Below are 18,945 nucleotides of genomic sequence, written 5' to 3' on the forward strand. Positions count from 1 at the left end.
GTCATTCAGAGTTTCCACAGGATCTTCAGCTCTTCCTCAGGCTCAAGTCACTGTTTGTTACTAATGCTGATAGAGAGGTACTTTCTGATGCATCCTCTTTCTTGAGATTTAGAAATGATTCCCTTGTTATCTGCAGGATTTCTCTCAATCCTTTGTTTTCTTGCTGTAACCAGTAAATATGGCAAAAGGTGAAAGAATATTTGCACAGGTAGCCAAAGAAAACTGAGTATATTTTATGTACCTAAAGAAAATAATTTGGGAAAAGCTATATTCCCAGACCCAGGCTCTCTGCAGAGTATATCTTAAAACAGGGGTGGGGAACCTTTTTCCTGCCAAGGGCCATTTGCACATTTATGGCATCATTCAGGGGCCATACCAGGTGTAGATCTCCCGGTGGGGGAGGGAGAGGCTAGGGTTGCCAGGTATCCAGCCACCACCAGGAGGTTGGCAACCCCAGGGGAGGCCACACAGAGAAGTCCTGCAGGGCTCCCCTGCTCCCCCCCCTCCCATGCATGAGGGCAGCCAGCAGTGGGCCCGAGCAAACGAGGTGCCATGGGGGCGCAGCCCACAGTCGATCGGCAAGGGAGGAAGGAAGAAAGAGAAAGAAAGGGAGAAAGAAATGGAGAGAGGGGAAGAAAGAAAGAAAAGGACGGAGGGAAAGAAAGAAAAGGACGGAGGGAGACAAAGAAAGACAGAAAAAGAGGGAGAAAGAGTGACAGAAAAAGAGGAAAAGAAAAGCCTTCCCACCCGCGCATGCTGGCCCCGCGCAACTGGGCCCCAGTCTCCATGCCCTCCCCCCGTCCACAAAAGCCCCCCCCCCCCCCGGAAGCCCGATCGACTCCCGCATGCATGCTCTGCCGCCGGGAGCTGCCGGCCTCTTTCCCCCTCCTCCCTCTTCCTGCTCAACAGCCGACAGGCAGCGAAAGGGGCTTAAAAAGTGCCGCAGCATTCCTGCACGCTGCGGCTGTAGGGAGCAGCCTTGGGGGAAGCGTCCCTCTCCCTCCTCTCGCTGACCAACAGCCGACAGTCGGCGAAAGGAGGTCCAAAGGGTGCCGCAGCACCCCTGTGAGGCGCGGCCCCAGGAACACCTCGGGGAGGGCTGCTCTGTGCCCCGCCTCCGTGGCAGGGCCCCAGAGCTCCCGAGGGCCACAAAAAATGTCCTTGGGGGCCGCATACGCCCCCCGGCCATGAAGTTCCCCATCCCTGTCTTAAAATGAGGATGTTATGTGGTGCAAATACTCTCCCACAAAGACAAGAATCTTTATTTGCTGTAAAAGAACCAAAAGCAGCCCCACGATATGTGAACTGACAGCAAGAACATGGGTTGCTCCCTCTTTACTAAATGAATATTCAGTAGGTTTAAGCCTCATAGCAATACCTGTTTTTCCCACAACAGGTCATGGACAGCAGCTAAGTGTGCCCCATCTTCCAAAGGGCTAAGCAGTAGCAACAGCAGCACACCTTGTGCTGCCACATCTAAAGCTGGTCCACACAATTGGTGAATTAAACTTTGTTGTATAGAAATTGTTATACAGCTAGCTTTCAGATGTAATGCAATAATCAGACTCCTAAATTCGTGATGGGAAAAAATTGCACTTTAAAATTTCCCTTCATCTACGATGCCTAATTTCTTCTTGCAAAAGGAATCCAAAAAACATTAAAAATGCATTTTAATGTCAATTATGATTTTGTAATTTTAAAGTCATATTAGGTGGTACAATTTCAATGTGGTTTTTTACTTACTTCTAGTTGAAAAATTCGTTCCTGTTCTTTGCAGCCCTGTTGCTCATCGATTTCAATGGCTTTTCGCATTACTGCTGCCATTTCTGTAATTTGATCCACATGAACTTGTAGCTCCTAAGCCAAAAAAAAAAACTATGCTTCAAATTTTAAAAACCCAGCTGTGACTTCTACACAATTATGACAATAATCAGTTACGATATAAAAACGTAAGAGTAACAGAAATTTGCATAGCTTTCCTACATAATTTGGAAAACATATGTGACGCTGATTAATTTTTTCCAATAATGTTGTTGCCCACAGCAAGATTAGGGATTTAAATAATCAAAACCAAGATAGCCATTGACAGTAATGTAGCTCCAATAACTTGTTGCTCTAGTCTTTACTGAGTTGTTTTCAGGGACACACATATGATCAACTTCTCCAGGAAAAAAAGGTGGTGATGGTCCAGTACTCAGGGGTTGGATCCTACAAGCCATAACCAGAAGGTGCTCTAAGGTATTTCCTACTGTCTTCAGCAGCATGTGCTGGAGACTAGGGGCAACCTCATGGACAAAGATTACCCCCAGCTTTTTCCTGCACCATTGTAAGACGGAAGTGGAGGCCATATTGCCCAAATTTCCGTCCTGCCTGAAGTTTCCCATACCCCTATAGAAGCTTTTCCATGAACTGCCCCCCCCCCCCGCATCAGCGTTCCAGGAATCACGGGCCTGCTGGCATCAGTGACAAGATACAATCTGAGTGAGGCAGCAACAAAACTCAGCTCTTCCTCCCAGCACACAAGTAGTAACAGTTGCGTCCCATTTTGAGAAGCCAATCCAACCTCATCCAGCAGTCAATACAGAAGATACAAACCAAGTCTTAGGAAAATGTTCACAGTGGTTTGAAAAACAAATCTGTAATTAGTTTCAGTAAACAACTGTTCAGGCTGATATTCTCTTGGGATATCTGGGCTCAAGGAAAACAACTCAGTTCTTTGGCCAGAGAAGGTGAAGTATTATTCTTGATGCACTCTAACATGTTTATTACATGCTTTTCCTGTCAAACGTGCAACATACTATAAAATTTCAGGCCTCTTCTTTTAACCATAATCAAAGTATTTCAGCCCCCACCCAACCAGCTCCCAACATTGCACTGTATGCCTGAACAGCATGATGTAAAAAGACTGCATCTATTTTTAATTGCTGCTACTTTGCTAGTCTGTTTCACAGGTATTTTTCAATCAAATCAAGCTCTTACTTCCTTTACACTCAGTACAATGGGGAGTTAGTCTACAGCAGGGGTGGGGAACCTTTTCCTGCCAAGGGCCATTTGCTCATTTATAACATCATTTGGGGGCCATAACCAGGTGTAGCTCTCCCGGCGCGGGGGGGGGGGGGAGAGGCTAGGGTTGCCAGGTCTCCAGCTACCACCTGGAGGTTGGCAAGCACAGGGGAGGCCATGCAGAGAAGGCCTGGAGGGCACCCCCGCTCCCCCTCCCTCCCAGGCAGGAGGGCAGCCAGCAGTGGGCCCCGAGCAAATGAGGCTGATAGGATTCTATTTTAAAAAAAACAGTACTTCTAAAACTGCAGATGGAAAGTGCCATCTTAGAAGAGGCATTCCCATATTTTCCATATTCTCCCCCACATGAGAGCACATCAGTGCATAAGTTGAAGCATATTTTTTGCTTCACCAAGTCATTAATACATCATTGCATATCACCCCTCAATGCCACTGTACAGAGAAGCAGCAGCAGGGATTTGGAAATGGTACTTTAACCATGTAACATGTAGCTGTGGCTTCAGACACCAATTAAAATCGGAAAGAACACTGGAATATGATATAAAGCATAAGTCAGGTAACTGAGCAACACACTTTAATAGACTTACAGAATTTTAAAAGGCTTATTACCTTGGAGTGCTGCTCCTTTAACTTCATTATAATACCTGGATCATCTTTTTTGCTGGCCATGAGCAGTCTAAACATCTGCTCTCTGTATTTGCTCATTATTAGCTCCAGTGCAGACTGATGTTCTTCAAGAGATGTGCGTAGTTCTGTAAAATAAAAAGTAAATGAAAATATGTGCACAGCAAACAGTAAGCCCAGTCTCAATTCTCCTTTAAGAACAGCAGCTACAAGAAAGTAATCCACTTAATTACAGTTACCTAGAATGGAAGACTGCCATTCCTGGACATGTCAAATCCACCCAAATTTTAGTTACCACAATAAAAAGCAGCATGTGAAAATAGTATCAACAAAAATTTACCCCTTATCTCAGAGGTAGCTTGTTTACTCTCTCTCTAAAACTACACTAAAGGAACCATCTTAATGAAATTTTAAATATGCAATATCTTTGTTGTTGCAAGAAATTATTTTTCTAAGTAAACTGCACTCAATTAATTAATCACTCCCAGTTCCTAAACACTCATATGGGGATGTAAGTTCTTACAGAATCTAAGAAGACTTCCATAGAATGAGTTGTAAGGGATCATCAGGATCATCTAGTCCAACCCCCTGCACAATGTAGGAAATTCACAGCTACCTTCCCCACACCTCAGTGATTCATACTCCATGCCCAGAAGATTCCCCCCCCCCCCAAAAAAAAACCCCTCCAGGATCCCTGGCCAATCTGGCCTGGATAAAAATCGCTTCCTGACCCGAAAGTGGTGATTGGCATTTCCCTGGGCATATAAGAGAGGGCCACAAGACCCAAACACTGAGACAACCCTTCTTGCCCTCTCTCTGATGATCTGCCTAAGTTCACAGAATCAGCATTGCTGACAGATGGCCATCTAGAATCTGCTTAAAAACCTCCAAAGAAGGTTTTGAAACAACTATGTATAAGTCAAAACAAAAAGAGCACTCTTATTTAGCAAAAGAGGAGTCCAGTGGCACCATAAAGACTGGCTTGCTTATAATTCTTATTACCAAGTTTCCAGAAGTTTAAGTTATCTTCTGTTTCTTATTAAACACAAAATACAATAAAAAACACAACATAAATAATACTGCATACTTCCAACTACACAGAGAAATAAAAGGCATTAAAACAACTCACAGAACACATATGGAATAATAAGAGAAAATCTTATTAGCAATTACCAATTTAGCAGCCATTAGTAGTCTCAAGGCCAGCTCTACATCTACAAGCTCTATAACCCAACATTTCAGTAACAAAATGAATTACCACTTTCAAAAAGCGTTATTTTTAACATGACCAAAAAATGTTAATCCCCCACAGATGAGTCACACTGCCAACACTGTTCCTGCGTATTTCTATTAGTACTGACTAATCTATGCAGTGGGATACCATTGAAACACTTTTAAAGTCACAGAAATCAGTTTAGGTACCTTTATTTTCTTGTTGCAGTTCCCTGATCTGCCTGTTTTCCTGCTGGATACCCAAAACCAATGAAGAGCGAGGCCTGTGTCTTGCGACTTCATTCAGTTCTTGAATTTCTTCCTGGTACTAAAGTCAAATTTAAAACACAGAAAAAAGTGTAAAGATGCCAGACCTTTGTTATTAATTGCTAAACAGAACTTAGTGCCGCTCGTTGGGATCAAAAGAATAATGTTAACTAATTTTACATACTCTCAGCCCCCTTTCCCTGTGTGCATGTAAAGTGCCATCAAGCTGCAGCTGACTTATGGTGATCCCCTAGGGTTTTCAAGACAAGAGATGGACAGAAGTTGGCTTACTACTGCCTGCCTTTGTACAGCAACCCTTTACTTCCTTGATGGTCTCCCATCCAGGTACTAACCAGGGCCAACCCTGCTTAGGTTCCAAGATATGATAAGATCAGGCTAACCTGGGCCATCCACATCAATTCCCCCTAGCAAGATATAATCGGCCAGGGTGGGTCAAGACCTAGTTTACATGTGATGACCTTCAAGCACTATGTCCACAGCCAGAAAGAGCAACCCAAAAGAGTTGAAGTATCTATAACAAGTACTTCCAATACTTCTTCCATAAGATCTATATTTAATCTGGTGCTAAGCCTAACTCAGTGACTTTTGCAGACTATAATTTACAAAACTGTATCAGAGTAAGGTCAAGGAAACTCATGTTAATTAGCTTTATTTATACACACATCAGTCCAAAAAGTCTTACTGAACAACAACAGAAAGCCAGGATTTTGTGAGTAAAATCATTTATAAATAAGACAAGGAAGGCTTGAAGGTTATAGGACAAATCCCACGATTATACAGCATTATACTTCTCTAACTGGTAGGAAATCTAGATGTTTGTAAAAATAACTAAAAATATCTTTTTAGCCATAACTTTCATACACAATACAGAGAAAATCTACTAGCTAACTGCCTATCGAACAGCAGACTGCCTGTACAGTACAGACCTGTTAGTCCTTTTCTCATTGTCACTTTCTAAATAGGAATAACATTTCAAACCTGCTTCATTGCTTCAACTCGTTTGTTGAGAGCTGTAGTCTGTTCAATCAGGGCTTCCGCTGCATTGTCATGTTCTCTCAGTCGCTCCACAAGTGCTTTCGCATCAGCTAGGGCCTTCTCAATTGTGCAACTCATTTCTAAAAATAAGACAACAGTTATCATAAAACACAAGTTTCATTCTTTCACTCAACATGTCAAGCGAGTTTTCTTAGACTCTGAAACATTTCAACATAATTTCAACTTCCTTCTCAACCATACAACACCTTTTAAATGCCTGGACACCTTTATTCTAAGAACAACAATACATTTCTTGTAGAACTCATTCTTTTATTGCTGGAAAAATCAATGCGCAGAATATGCAGGGGGATTCTCCATTAAACTAGCAGTGGTGACAGAACATGCAACCAGCTCACTGACTAAACACTTAATTCAGTACACTGAACAAGGAGATCAATTATGAAGGCCTGTACTAAAGCATTATTCCTCAGCCCTTAAAAAAAGACTGACACACATTTGCTAGCAATTCAAATCCTTTATACCTTGAGCCCAACGCATAATGAAATCCCAGTGCTTGCAGTGGCACTTGAAGCCTTAATATGGCCTGTTCTTAACTTCACTGATCCTCGAAGTACTGTTGTTGAAGGGACCCAAGATTGAAACAATGCCTAAATCTGTTTCTGCATAGCCCATTGGTGACTCAGGTTTTAATGGCTACCAGGAAGTGAGGGTGGAATATAAAACAAAAAATTAAATAAAATATTATTTAATCAACATCGTTGCTTCAGTAATGCTGTTTACTGTACCTAGAAGTAAAGGTCACTGATCTCAGCTGAACTTCTGAAGGCAGTATGCATTGTATTGCATCGTTAGTTCACAACACTGGCCACACGTGTGGTTCCAATAAGAGATTGTAAAAGAATCCTGCCAGGCATCATGTGGAGGCTCTGTTTGTTTGATACAGTAGCCACATGTAGTCAGTGTATATGTGGCCTTTCTTGGCCTGTATGCTTCTAAAATGATTACATTGGGTGCCACCTCATGTGCAAACTGGTGCATAAGTACACAACTAAGGTAACCCAGCAACCACTGTGGAGCTAGAATTAGTCAAATCTCCCAGACCCAAATCCAAAACATTCCTGAAATCGACAGGTTAGGTTCTGCCTCTCCCTACGAATGCCCAATGATGGAATGTTGGTAAGAGACACAGTTGGGAAAAAAAGGTCATTATTTTAGTTGGGAGTGAGTCTGCCTGAGTGATGCTGTAGCAGAAGAGAAGCTTAATGCTGACTGGAAAAAGGTCAAATTGTAACAAAGAAACCCAAATGCCTGAATAGGGCAATAGTACAAAAAGTTCAACTGAAAAGAAACTTTGTACTCTCTATCTGATTTACCCTAAACATTTGTTCAAACCATAAATAAAAATTAACTCCTTGTTTGTTTATTCTTGTATGGTCTCAGGGAATGAAGCATACACAAGCCAATACATATTCAAGTACTTGAAGGGCTGTCATATAGAGGATGGTGCCGAGTTGTTTTCTGTTGCTCCAGAATGTTGGACCAGAACCAATAGGTTGAAATTAAATCAAAAGAGTTTCCGTCTAGACATTAGGAAGAATTTTCCAACAGTTAAGGCGGTTCTTCGATGGAACAGGCTTCCTCGGGAGGTGGTAAGCTGTTTTACAGTGGGCTGCAGAGTTACACGATCATCAGCACCTGACCTGCCAAATACCAGCACTGATAACACATGCTAGAAGTGCATTGAAAAGAGCAACACACATACCTGCCTGAGAAATATTGTTAGCCATCATATTCCAAACAAATGAGAAGGCAACAATTTCCTCCACAATTGCTTTGTTATACACTTCCTGGCAAAGCTATAATTAGTGTAGATTACATCATGGGTGAGACAAACAACCAACATGGATTCGTCAATCTAATGAAGTTCTTAAATTCAAATCTGACACATATTTTCAAATCATGAAACATGGCAACCCCAATTTAAAAAAAACCCACACAATAAAAACAGCAGCTAAACAGGACATTAACTTTTCTGGTTCATCAGCATAATCCAATTACAAACTGTTCTAGCAATAAAAAATACATAGCCAGCACGGTGTAATGGTTAAAAGCAGTAAACTCTAATCTGGTGAATCGGGTTTGATTTCCCACTCCTCCACATGAAGCCAGCTGGGTGACCTTGGGCTAGTTCTCTTTGAACTCTCTCAGCCTCACCTACCTACTTGCTGTGGGGAGAGGAAGGGAAGGAGATTGTAAGCCGGTTTGATTCTCCTTAAAAAAAGTAGAGAAAACCGGCATATAAAAACCAACTCTTCTTCTTCCATCACTAGACATACAGAAAAGAACTCTCCATTCCCTACATTGCAATGAAAACCAAATTTTCACCAGAAAGCAGTGGAAAACAAACTATGTACTAAGCATTCAACCATTATAGACCATAAACTCCCTGGGCAGCAACTGCATGTGTTTTATTCTGCATGAGATCATAATGTAGACACTAAAGAAATGTAAACAGCACTAATAGTTAAGTAAAAATAAGTCAGAACAGAGACTGAAGACATGACAACTGTAAACAGTGTTCAAAAGTTGGTAACAAGTTGGAATGCTACTCAATAAAACTTAGCCCAGTTATTACAGGCAGGACATTAAGTGCTTTTGAATTCCCCCAAAAGCGATAGAAACATATGAAAACTTGTGCCAGAAGGACTTTACTTTTTCCCTCGAGCGCAGGAGCATATAAAAGGCGACTAGTTCTTCAAGCTTCCAAAAGCCTTTCATAAATTCTAGTCAGAATAAAAATAAAAATCAAGCTTGATTCTGGGGCAGATAAGACTTGGCAACACCCTAGGCAGCTCAGCTGAGCCTTGTGACAGTGAGTCTTAGTAGTTTTAGAGGGTAGCTGTGTTGCTCTGCAGTAGAATAGCTAGATTCAAGTCCAGCAGCACTTTTAACACGAGTAGAAAATTTAAGGTGCTACTGGACGAGTAGCAAGAGTCCAGTAGCACCTTAAAGACTAACAAAATTTCTGGCAGGGTATGATCTTTCATGGGTCACAGATCTGGGGGATATCAGCTCATATCTGGCAAAGGGAGATTTGACTCTCAAAAACGTATACCTCAGAAATCCTGTTGGTCTCTTGGTCTATTGGTCCCACCAGACTTGAATGCAGCTGAATCTGAACAAGGAGACTGTGTCAGCCTGCCACACCACAAACAAGAAGGTTTGGGGCACCTAGTATCTATCTGTTTTCAAGGGAATGAGTGACAATACAAGAGCCTGAGGGCCAGTGTAGAGTTAGAGCTGTGATACCCAGGGTTCAGAGATCCTTAATGACTCTCCTCACTGTTTCCGTGTTGGTAGAAGCAGCTAAGAAGTGATGGGGGGCTGGGGGGCTGTTCCCTTCCCCCCCTAGAAACCACAGCCCCAACCTGTGAAAGCAAAGCAAAATGAACAAGTCTGATAAACAGCCCCAGATCTAGGAGGCCAGGGTTCAAATCCCTGGTCTGCCATGAAAGCTCGCTGGCTGATCTTGGGCCAGACAAACAACGTGAGCTTAACCCACCTCACAGGGCTGTTGTGAGGATAAAATGGAGACGAGAACGAGGTAAGCCAGTCTGGGTCCCCATTGGAGAGGGGGGGGGGAGAAAGTGGGGTATCAGTGGAGCAAAAAGTGAAAACATCTTACAATAATAAATAACCCGCAACGTTGACGTCTGCTCTTAAAACCATCCTACGTGTTAAGAGGCACCGGTGTGGCAACGGCGCACACACAGGAAGCGGTGCCCGAGGAGCCTCGCTTCTGCGCGGCGCGCGGAAAGGCCTCGATCCTGGACCCGGGATGATTATGGCCATGCCGCCTCCTCCAGGGGGAGCCTCTCCCTGCCCCCTCTACGAGAGGTAGGGGCCTGGATCCGGAGACCCTCTCCCCAGCCTCGGTCTCCTCACGGCCCTCCATGGGGAGCTCGGCGCGCCCCGCCCACGCGGCGGCCGTTGAACCGAACGCCCGGCGGTCGCCGCTCCCCACCCGCGCGCCCCTGCTCGCGCCTCGCCGGGAGCCAATCAGAACGCAGCAGCCCCTCACCCACCGATGGTCACCATTCATTCCACGCCGGGCAGCGCGCACAGCCGGGCGATGTGGGGAAGCATCCGCCGGCCCGCCTCGGCTCCCGTCGCCCTCTTAAATAGCGGCGGCTCGAGGGAGAGGCGAAGGAAGCGCCGGCACGCCGAGCAGCCCCATAAAGGCACAGTCAGGTAGGCAGGGGGAGGAAGCGGCTCGGCAGGCGCTTACGCGCTACCGCCAGCCACACAACCGGCTGGGGAAGGGAGGGCAGTCCGAGGCGCCGTTTATCGCGAGACTTTGGCGAGCGGCCTCCGCTTGGGTCTCTTACCGGCTGTTAAACATCGCGATGCTACCTTCCGACAGCGGGAGGGAGTACCACCTCCAAACATCGCGAGGTTTCGTTCCCCCGTTTCATCCTTTCTCCGCTTTGAGGGCGGGAACGGCCCGCCCTGTTTTCCCATTCCACCCAGTCGTCTCTCGATATATTGTGAGAGGTGTGACTTGTTTCTTTCGTGGGCCAGTTCTCGCGATATTTGCTTGAGGCGGGCGCCCTGGCGGGCGAGAGGAAGCGGGCAGACGGCTCCGGATGAGAGAGGCGAGCGGCCGGCGACGTGTTTTGGCAACTCTCCCGCACGGAGAGGGTGGGTGAAGTGAGGCAAGGCTTGCCGGGGGGGGGGGGAGAGAAAGGGGCCCGCGCTTCTCCGTCTGTCTCTGCGCAGTAATTCCCCGCAGCCGGCGTCGGGAATCGCTTCCTGAGAGAAGAGCCGGGCTACAGTAAGAGACTTTCCATGCGCCCCACCAGGCCCCCAAATGCTCCTCGGAGCGACATGTAATCACAAAACGCCCCCCAGGCCGTAGGGCCCTTCCCTTCCCCCCCCCCCCGACATTCTTGTAAGCACCCTTTCCCTCTCTTCCATTATTTCCCCCGAGCTCCATCGAAGCTCCATCCTCTTGCAATATACTGGACTCGGGGCGGGAGGGAAGCTTTCCTCTTGATCCCCTGCAGCTCTTGTTGCAATGACATACGTTCCGGTGCCCTCACGATTCAGCAGAGACGCAGAATACAGGTGCAGAAACATCACGAAGTGGATTTCCAAACGCACAGAGGTTGGCCCCATTACACCACAAGGAAAATAGGCGCTGTAGAAAATGTGCACCTTCCGCCTGTTCGGGAAATTCCTTCCAGAACAGCCCTTTTCTGTGGATCTACCAAAGAGGCATGCAGCTGGAGAAGGGCCACAGGTTAATGTTAAGAGTATCCGCCTGGTATGCAGAGGGTTCCAGGTTTAATCTGTGTCATCTCCAGTTAAAATAATCAGGTGCTATGAAAGATCTCTACATAAGACCCTGTAGAGCTGCTGGCAGTCTGACTAGGCAGTACTAACCTTGATGTACCAGTGCATAATAAAAAGGTGGTTGTCATCATGAGGCAGTGGCCAGATGAACTGGAGTTCTAACCTTTTCAGACATTATCAAAAGAGGACTATATGTAAAAGAGTTAATTAGAAGATGTTGATCACCCTCAGAAGAATAATTAACATGTTAAAATTATTCAGTATGAATCACTATTTTGGTGTGGTGTTGTGGAACCATGGGGATGAATATGCTTGATCTGCACATGTTGCTGGACATTTCCTTCATCTGATGTTCTGCCCCAAGCATGGAAGAAATGATCTAGACATGGGAAGCATTGTAACCCTTCCAGTTGGTTATTTTATCAGTGTTATAATTAAGAAGACCCTGAAACTTCACAGAGATGGAGGGCCAGTGAAGATAGTCTTCCCCAGCGACTGATAGAACCAAATGGCTTTTTAACAACTCTGTGGATTTTCCTGTTGATGTTACTTGTCCTTTCAAAGCTGTGGTTAGCCTTAGAGATGATCCAAGCAGTCAACTTGTTCCCCATCTGCCAGCATTCCAGTCAGTCCCTGAGTAGCTGTGGTTAATGAAATGGGAAGAGTGATAGTTGAGAAACAGTGGCAGGGAGGAAATCTGACCAAACATGTTTTGATCTGAAAACCTATTGTGGCATTGATGGTTGGAAAAACGCTTATCTTTCTACCACCATTGAGTCTGCACAGTATTTTAACCATTCCATAATTTTTCTCTCTCAAGGAAAATAGAGGAATCCTCCCTCAGTTGTCTGCTGTGACCACTTTGCTAGGCACTTTGACATTGATTCATTCTCACTTGGATCCATATTATGGAGCTAGATTAAACTAGATACAAGGGATTCTGCTTTTCCTTTTATTATGCATGCCTTTTAGTTCATTCAGCTTGAGGACAAGAGCAAGATTTTTAGAGATCTGAGAACCACAAGTGTTCTGGAACTTTGTTTGTTTTGACTTCTTAAACTTGCCAGAGAGGGTCATGGAACACACAATGCTAGTCCTGCAATATCTTCACTTGCTGTCAATTCAAGATGCTTCCATTGACCTTTAAAGCCCTAAATGGTCTGGGTCCAGAGTACTTCAAGGACTGCCATCTCCCATATAAATCACTCTGGAACTTGAGATCCTCTTTTGAGTCTCTGTTACATGTACCTCTGTTATCTAAAGCCTGATAGATAGCTATAATAAGGTGTTCTCAGCAGTGGCATCAAAATTGCCACTACCTTCCCCATGGAAGCTCATTTAATTCCTTATTTATTGTTTTGGGATGACAGGCAAAGACAATTTCTACTTCCAGAGCATTTGTCATTTAGATCTACTTTCATGGATGGGATATGCTGTTTTTGCTCCTCTGTTTTTTTTAGTGGCCTATTGGTTTTGTTTTTAACTTACTGTATTTTCAGATTATTGTGGTGAAATGTATTTGTAAACTGCTTTGGAGCATATTGCAAGAAGCAGGTCTTTTATTAAAAAATAGCAATGAAGTTCAATACACTTCTTTAATACTTTAGAAACTTAAAATATTACATCCTATTTATAGTTCCCCTTAGCATTTTATACATCTGCCTTTACTGTGATGAAAATGCTTTAGATCGTGTATATTTACAAACAGTCATGTAAACAAGCTTAAATATGTCACTACCCTTGTAAATTGTATGATTGTCTAATTCGCTTAGTAGTATTCAATTTTTTAATTTTCATAGTAGTTTCCTAATTCTAGCATTTATTTATTGTAGAAAGAAAATGAAGCTTTTTTCAGAGTCTCACAAAACTGTGTTTGTGGTGGATCACTGCCCTTATATGGCAGAATCTTGCAAACAGCATGTTGAATTTGATATGTTAATCAAGAATCGGACACAAGGAATCATACCTCTTGCACCTATATCAAGATCACTATGGACCTGTTCAGTGGAGTCATCCATGGAATACTGTAGAATAATGTATGATATATTTCCTTTTAAAAAACTAGTAAGTCACTGTTAATTATATTTTGTCGTTAGGGGGAATATGTGATCTCCGTTTTGCAGATACAACCTTGTCTAGTTGTACAGTTTGTTCTTCTTTACAGTGCCATCCAATGCAGGTCTGTTCAGTGGGACTTACTCCCTTTGCTGGGGTGGGTAGTCTTGTGGCAAAAGACATGGCGCTTGTGAAGAAATGGGAGATACAGGTGAGGTGGGCAAAGAGGCAAGGAGGATATGGAAATAGGGGCTCCACTATGAAGAACTGATAGTTACTATGAGCTAAGTAGTCCCCCGAATGCCCATTGGAATTGTCTTTCACAAACTTGATTTAGCAGAAATATGCAACAGTCTTTCATTTTATTTAATATTAGCATGTATAAAAAAGTACTTTTAAAAAGAAAAATGTTGGGTTGGATCCCATATATTCGCATTGGAAGATGACACCCTTTGCAAGAGGCTTTTTTGCTAGCAAAGGACCCTCTTGAATAAGGGAAAGACACCACCATTAATTAAACATATCAGTGTGATCCAACCCTTTAGAATGTTCAGAAGCTGCTGACATGCAATTAACAGTTGAGTTGTATTCTGAGTTAGTGCAGTCAAAGCCTTTTGAAATCAGAGGGGAGGAGCCGTGATTCAGTGGTGGAAAATCTGCTTTGCATGCAGACGGTCCCAGGTTCAATTCCAGGCATCTCCAGTTAAAAGGATCACCTCCAGGTAACATGATGTGAAAGACTTATACTTGTGACCCTGGAAAGCCGCCACCTGTCTGAGTAGACAATACTGAGCTTGACACTGAACAACAATCTTATTACTATACTTTTGCCAAGTGGATATTATCTCCTGAACTAGGATAATTGGTTCTTGTCTGCCTGTGGCCATAAACCTAGGGGGATTTAGTGCATACAAATACTATAACGCTAATATTAATAGGGCTGCATGCTGTTAATGTTTTCCACTGTGTGTATAAGCCTTCATATCTTCTACCTATTCTGAGTCACATTCATTTAACTAGCATGCTACCTGAAGGGATGACTCAGATTCTCATACCCTTATGACATGTAGTTGACGCAAGAGAATCTAACTGCATCTGCCAATGTTGTAAAATTCTGTCCAAAATGTCCCAAATGTTCTAATATAAATATCTCTAGTCCATTCTGCCTTTGTTGTTTTATTAAACCTCCTTCTTCAGTGATCGCGATACTCTTCATGCTCAGTACAAAACTGAGTCCATTCTGCCTTTGTTGTTTTATTAAACCTCCTGCTTCAGTGATCGCGATACATTTCATGCTCAGTACAAAACTTACCTTACAGCAATGACCCAGAGTCTTTACACTTGCTACTGCAAGAACATCTCGTAACTGAGGGGAAGGATTATATCTCAGAAACCAATCAGGTTCCCCAGATTCATCAGACAGGCAGTGTGGGTCCCCTCGGTTTCAAGAAAGGACCTATTGCAAATTGGTGTAAGTGATGGCATATAGACCAAAAATATTACAAGCTGATGCCCACAGTGGTGAAATATAATGACATAAAAATTTATGAGGTAAAAGTTTTGTCAAAGTGCCTTCTAAGCAAGTAAAAGCAGTTGAGGGGCCTGAAGGTGAGTTGATGGTTATAGGGAATAGCACAGAAGCTGAAGAGTTTATGATTACAGATCAAGTAGAGATCTGGAAAATAAAGCGGGAAATTGATATGGCTAGGTTAGAGAAAGAATTTGAGACACTGAGATTAAGACAACCCATGAAAGGGAAATTGAATTGAGAAAGAGAAGCAGAAAGAGTTACAGCTGACCAGAATTGCACACGAGAAGGAAGAGAGAGAAGCTGAAAGGCAGCATGAAATCAAATAAATTAAAAATGGAAGAATTATAGTTAAATGCTGAGTTAGGAAATACTAGACTAAGTGGTAAAGCATATTACATTAATCAAAAGAAATTTCCAACATTTTAGAAAGGAGAAAATACTGAGGCTTTCTTGTTGTTAGCTTTGAAAAGGATTGTAAAGATTTTCAAGGGGCTGTTACACCTCTCAGGGCTGTTACACCTCTCATGAAAATATAGGTCTGCTGTTAATGTGTCAAGATTTTTAAAAATGTAAAGTGTTTCTTAAACCATCTGTTGTAAACTTTCAGGTGAACTTCATTGTAAGCGATTCGGTACCTCAAGTTTTAAACTCTTGGAACCAAGAAGATCAAAATTTGCAGGAGGTAAGGTTGTTAAAAAATATTTGATTTATAACAATTTTTAAAAAAATATTTGATTTATAAAGCTGTTTTACATTTGTAACACTGGGAAAATCTGGTTTCCTAATGGTGACAGAAAGTGAGACTTAACAGTATGGTGCCTTGGTTCTTTCTGAAATGATCTGTTGTAAAAACAAAATTAGTTTTTGGAAGCCAGAGTATTAAAATTTGGAAGGGGCCTCACACATATTCAAGATGTCAGCATCTTCTTTATGTTCTTGCATTCTGGGGGGGCGGGGCTCTGCCTCCCACAGTGGCCATTTTGTGGTTGGGCCCACCACCCCGTGACAGAATTCCAAATGCCCACAGGCTCAAAAATATTGGGGACCCCTGCTCTAACCACTACACTACACTGACTGAAATGGGAATGTTATTGTGGAGAGAGAATATCATTTATTTGCCTCCTTGAAATATTTTCTGTTGTATATATTTAACATGTTGCAACATGTTAAAGTCACATGTACATAGTAGAAAGTCTGGACTTTTCTTCCCTGCCAGTGCTTTCTCTAATAAGTAGTAAGCACCAAGATTGCAATGTAACAAAGCATCTTTGTTTCTTCACCAGTTAATGGCTGCTTTAGCAGCGGTTGGACCTCCCAATCCTCGGGCAGACCCTGAATGCTGCAGTATACTTCATGGCTTAGGTGCGGCGGTACAAGCTCTCTGCAAAATCACTGAATACCAACATGAGGCTAGAACTATGCTAACGGAGAATGCCGACCGTGTTGGAAACAGAGGACGAATAATCTGTATTACTAATGCAAAGAGGTATTTTGTGCACCAGCACTATTAATGTACTTATTTTATAGCTGAGTAAATCCTTTTCCTGTGGGGTTTTATAGAGTGGTGGAACATTACTGGCACTTGTGCAGAGTGTGGACATTCGTATTCTGTTGCAGGTTTCCCAAGGTGAGTAGGGTACAGGTGAGTTAAAAGTGTGGGAGACAGCATATCCTCAGTGCCCTTTGCAAATGCATGTGCTGCCCCTGCTCCTCTTGTAGCCGCCCACATAGAACAGGGAAGTACAGTTTCATTCCATATAGTTCTGCATCTTGAGTAATAGGAATTATAAACTGCCAGCCATATCTGAAGTAATCAGTCCTGATTTTGAGCCACAACTGAATCAAGGATTCTCTTTCATGCTTCTGTGTGTTCCTTGTTGTATCTTCTAGTCACCATGGATGGTGGGAAAGTTGGGGTGAAAGGATTTTAATATTGGATAAATACTTATTTTTTATTTAAATATTTTCTTTCCAGTGATAGCCATGTACGAATGCTTGAGGAGTGTGTCCAGGAAACAATACATGAGCATAACAAGCTAGCAGCTAACTCGGATCAGTAAGTGTGTTCCTCAGTAGTGCTGTGACTATGTCCTTCTATTTGAATGTGCCATTTCTATGAAATGCAAGAGGGAGACATGCAAGGACCCACAGGGGAGGGGAAACCTCCTCCCCCACAGTGGTCCCCTCCTCTTCTCCCCTTCTTTACCCCTCAATCCCTCCGGTTGCTTGTTCCTCCACCCCAATCATTTCATCGTCATCAATGCTACCAATGCCCCCCCAGCACTCCTGTTGCCACTGACACCTCCCCTTCTCACCCTGTTTTCCCTTCCCCATAGCCACTCCTTCCCCTTTTTTTTCATTTGGTTTAAATGCCTCAATGTACGCTATTACTAGACGCACCCATAATGCCAACTGAGATCTCATAATCTTAGTTGGGATTTTTTTTTTAACAGTTCAACATGGAGGAGAGTTAACCCAGCCCCATTATGCAGATTTGGGGATCTGTATTATGAGGCCAGGTTTGGGGATCTGTATTATGAGGCCAGGTTCAGAATTAGGTACGTGATACACTTTTGTTAAAGTTTGATAGGAGAGGGTCAAAGATGGAGTTGCTGTAATTTCAGGCTTGTTCAGTTAGCAATATTTATCCCCATATTTTATTATTAATTTAGTACATTTTTATTCCGCTCTTCCTCTAAGGAGCTCAGGGGCATGATTGTGGTTCTCCCCTCCTCCATTTTATCTTCACTACAATCCTGTGAAATAGGTTAGGCTGAGTGTGCCGCGGTTCGGGCCGTTAAGTGCCTACACTCTTAGAAAGGACCCCTTCCTGAGAAGGGATATGTTATCTTATTCAGCGAGACACCACTAGACCGGAATCAATGGTTCCTAGAAACTTGTTATTGCTCCTAGAACATCTCTTGAACACGCCAATAAATTTATAATAATGGACAAGAGTAGACGTATATAAGAAACACATTTATTTACATTATATAATATATGCTTTTTAGTTGCAAAGCCATAAAATATCATATAAGGATAGACATCATTAGTCTTAAACATGTTTATGTAGCAAGTAATCATTCACATTCTCTATGCCTCTATAAAGGAGTATCTTAGTCAGAATATACTCATAAAGTATCCTTAGTGCAATGCACCTTCATTTAGAATATAAGGTTACAGAAATCCTGTCAAAATATGGTTAATTCTTTGGAGAAAGATTTGGTTAGAAGCATCCTAACTTAAATCATTCAAAACATAACATTTCTGTACAGAAGACACACTATACCTTGCTGTGTCATCTGGAGTCCTCTAAGAATCGTAAGCTCTATGAGAACATATGAAGTTATCCCAGAGTATCTGTTTTTGCTAAGTCTTGAATCCTTTAAAGACTTCTATTAATATTCTTAACTGATCATCATTAAGATCAGGCATTGTGTATGTACATGCTATGCATGCTCTTTCTAGTTTTAGACAGCAATGCTGAATATATAAATACTATGTGTCAGCTTAAAGCTGTTTACAGTCTTTTTGACTGTGCCAATCTGTGTATGCACTGTACAATGTATCAGCATTGTGCATATCTCACAGAGTACAGAGAGTCTCCTTTCCCTTCAGGAACCTCTCTGGTCTCTTGCTCTGAGGAGGTTCAGAAGTCCCTCTGTTAAGTAGAGGACGTTCTGACACAATCTCAGAGGTCTAGCTATTAGCCCTGTACTCAGGATGCTCTTTAGCATAGGTAAGCCAAATAGGTTTAGTTGGTAAGAATCCATAAATCCAATGGACTCTCAGTGTTCCAATATATGGAAAGATCACTGCACTTAGATTCCCATTCAAAGAATAGGAATTCTAAGGGTCTCCAT

At 42.9% G+C, this 18,945-nt stretch overlaps 2 protein-coding genes across 5 annotated transcripts in view; one reads left to right on the top strand and one right to left on the bottom strand.

The window, feature by feature from the left end:
- FGFR1OP2 (FGFR1 oncogene partner 2) lies at positions 1-10,397 on the bottom strand. Its single transcript, XM_056847484.1, has 6 exons — positions 10,227-10,397; positions 6,124-6,260; positions 5,068-5,185; positions 3,631-3,773; positions 1,744-1,857; positions 1-163 (listed from the first exon to the last, which is right to left on the bottom strand). Exons 1-6 carry the CDS (start codon positions 10,237-10,239, stop codon positions 26-28), a joined length of 663 nt encoding a protein of 220 aa, XP_056703462.1. The 5' UTR covers positions 10,240-10,397; the 3' UTR covers positions 1-25.
- INTS13 (integrator complex subunit 13) overlaps positions 10,240-18,945 on the top strand; it is a 24,642-nt gene continuing 15,936 nt past the window's right edge. Inside the window, exons 1-5 of one of the 4 annotated variants that reach the window (XM_056847480.1) lie at positions 10,240-10,392; positions 13,329-13,560; positions 15,690-15,764; positions 16,366-16,568; positions 17,058-17,138. In XM_056847480.1, the coding sequence (XP_056703458.1) occupies positions 10,274-10,392; positions 13,329-13,560; positions 15,690-15,764; positions 16,366-16,568; positions 17,058-17,138 (710 nt within the window). In that variant the 5' untranslated portion in view covers positions 10,240-10,273. Of the gene's footprint in view, positions 10,393-11,249; positions 11,269-13,328; positions 13,561-15,689; positions 15,765-16,365; positions 16,569-17,057; positions 17,139-18,945 lie in introns of those variants that run through there. The other 3 variants (XM_056847482.1, XM_056847481.1, XM_056847483.1) reach the window with 3 other exon arrangements.

Source organism: Euleptes europaea, chromosome 3 (assembly GCF_029931775.1).
Source record: "Euleptes europaea isolate rEulEur1 chromosome 3, rEulEur1.hap1, whole genome shotgun sequence".
NCBI classification, from domain to species: Eukaryota; Metazoa; Chordata; class Lepidosauria; order Squamata; family Sphaerodactylidae; genus Euleptes; species Euleptes europaea.

Excerpts from the sequence above, each read along its gene's own strand:
- FGFR1OP2 (XM_056847484.1), bottom strand. Across the intron at positions 3,774-5,067 it reads ACTGCAACAAGAAAATAAAG|AACTACGCACATCTCTTGAA; the intron begins GTACCTAAACTG and ends TTTATTTTACAG. Across the intron at positions 1,858-3,630 it reads TAAAGGAGCAGCACTCCAAG|GAGCTACAAGTTCATGTGGA; the intron begins GTAATAAGCCTT and ends TTTTTGGCTTAG.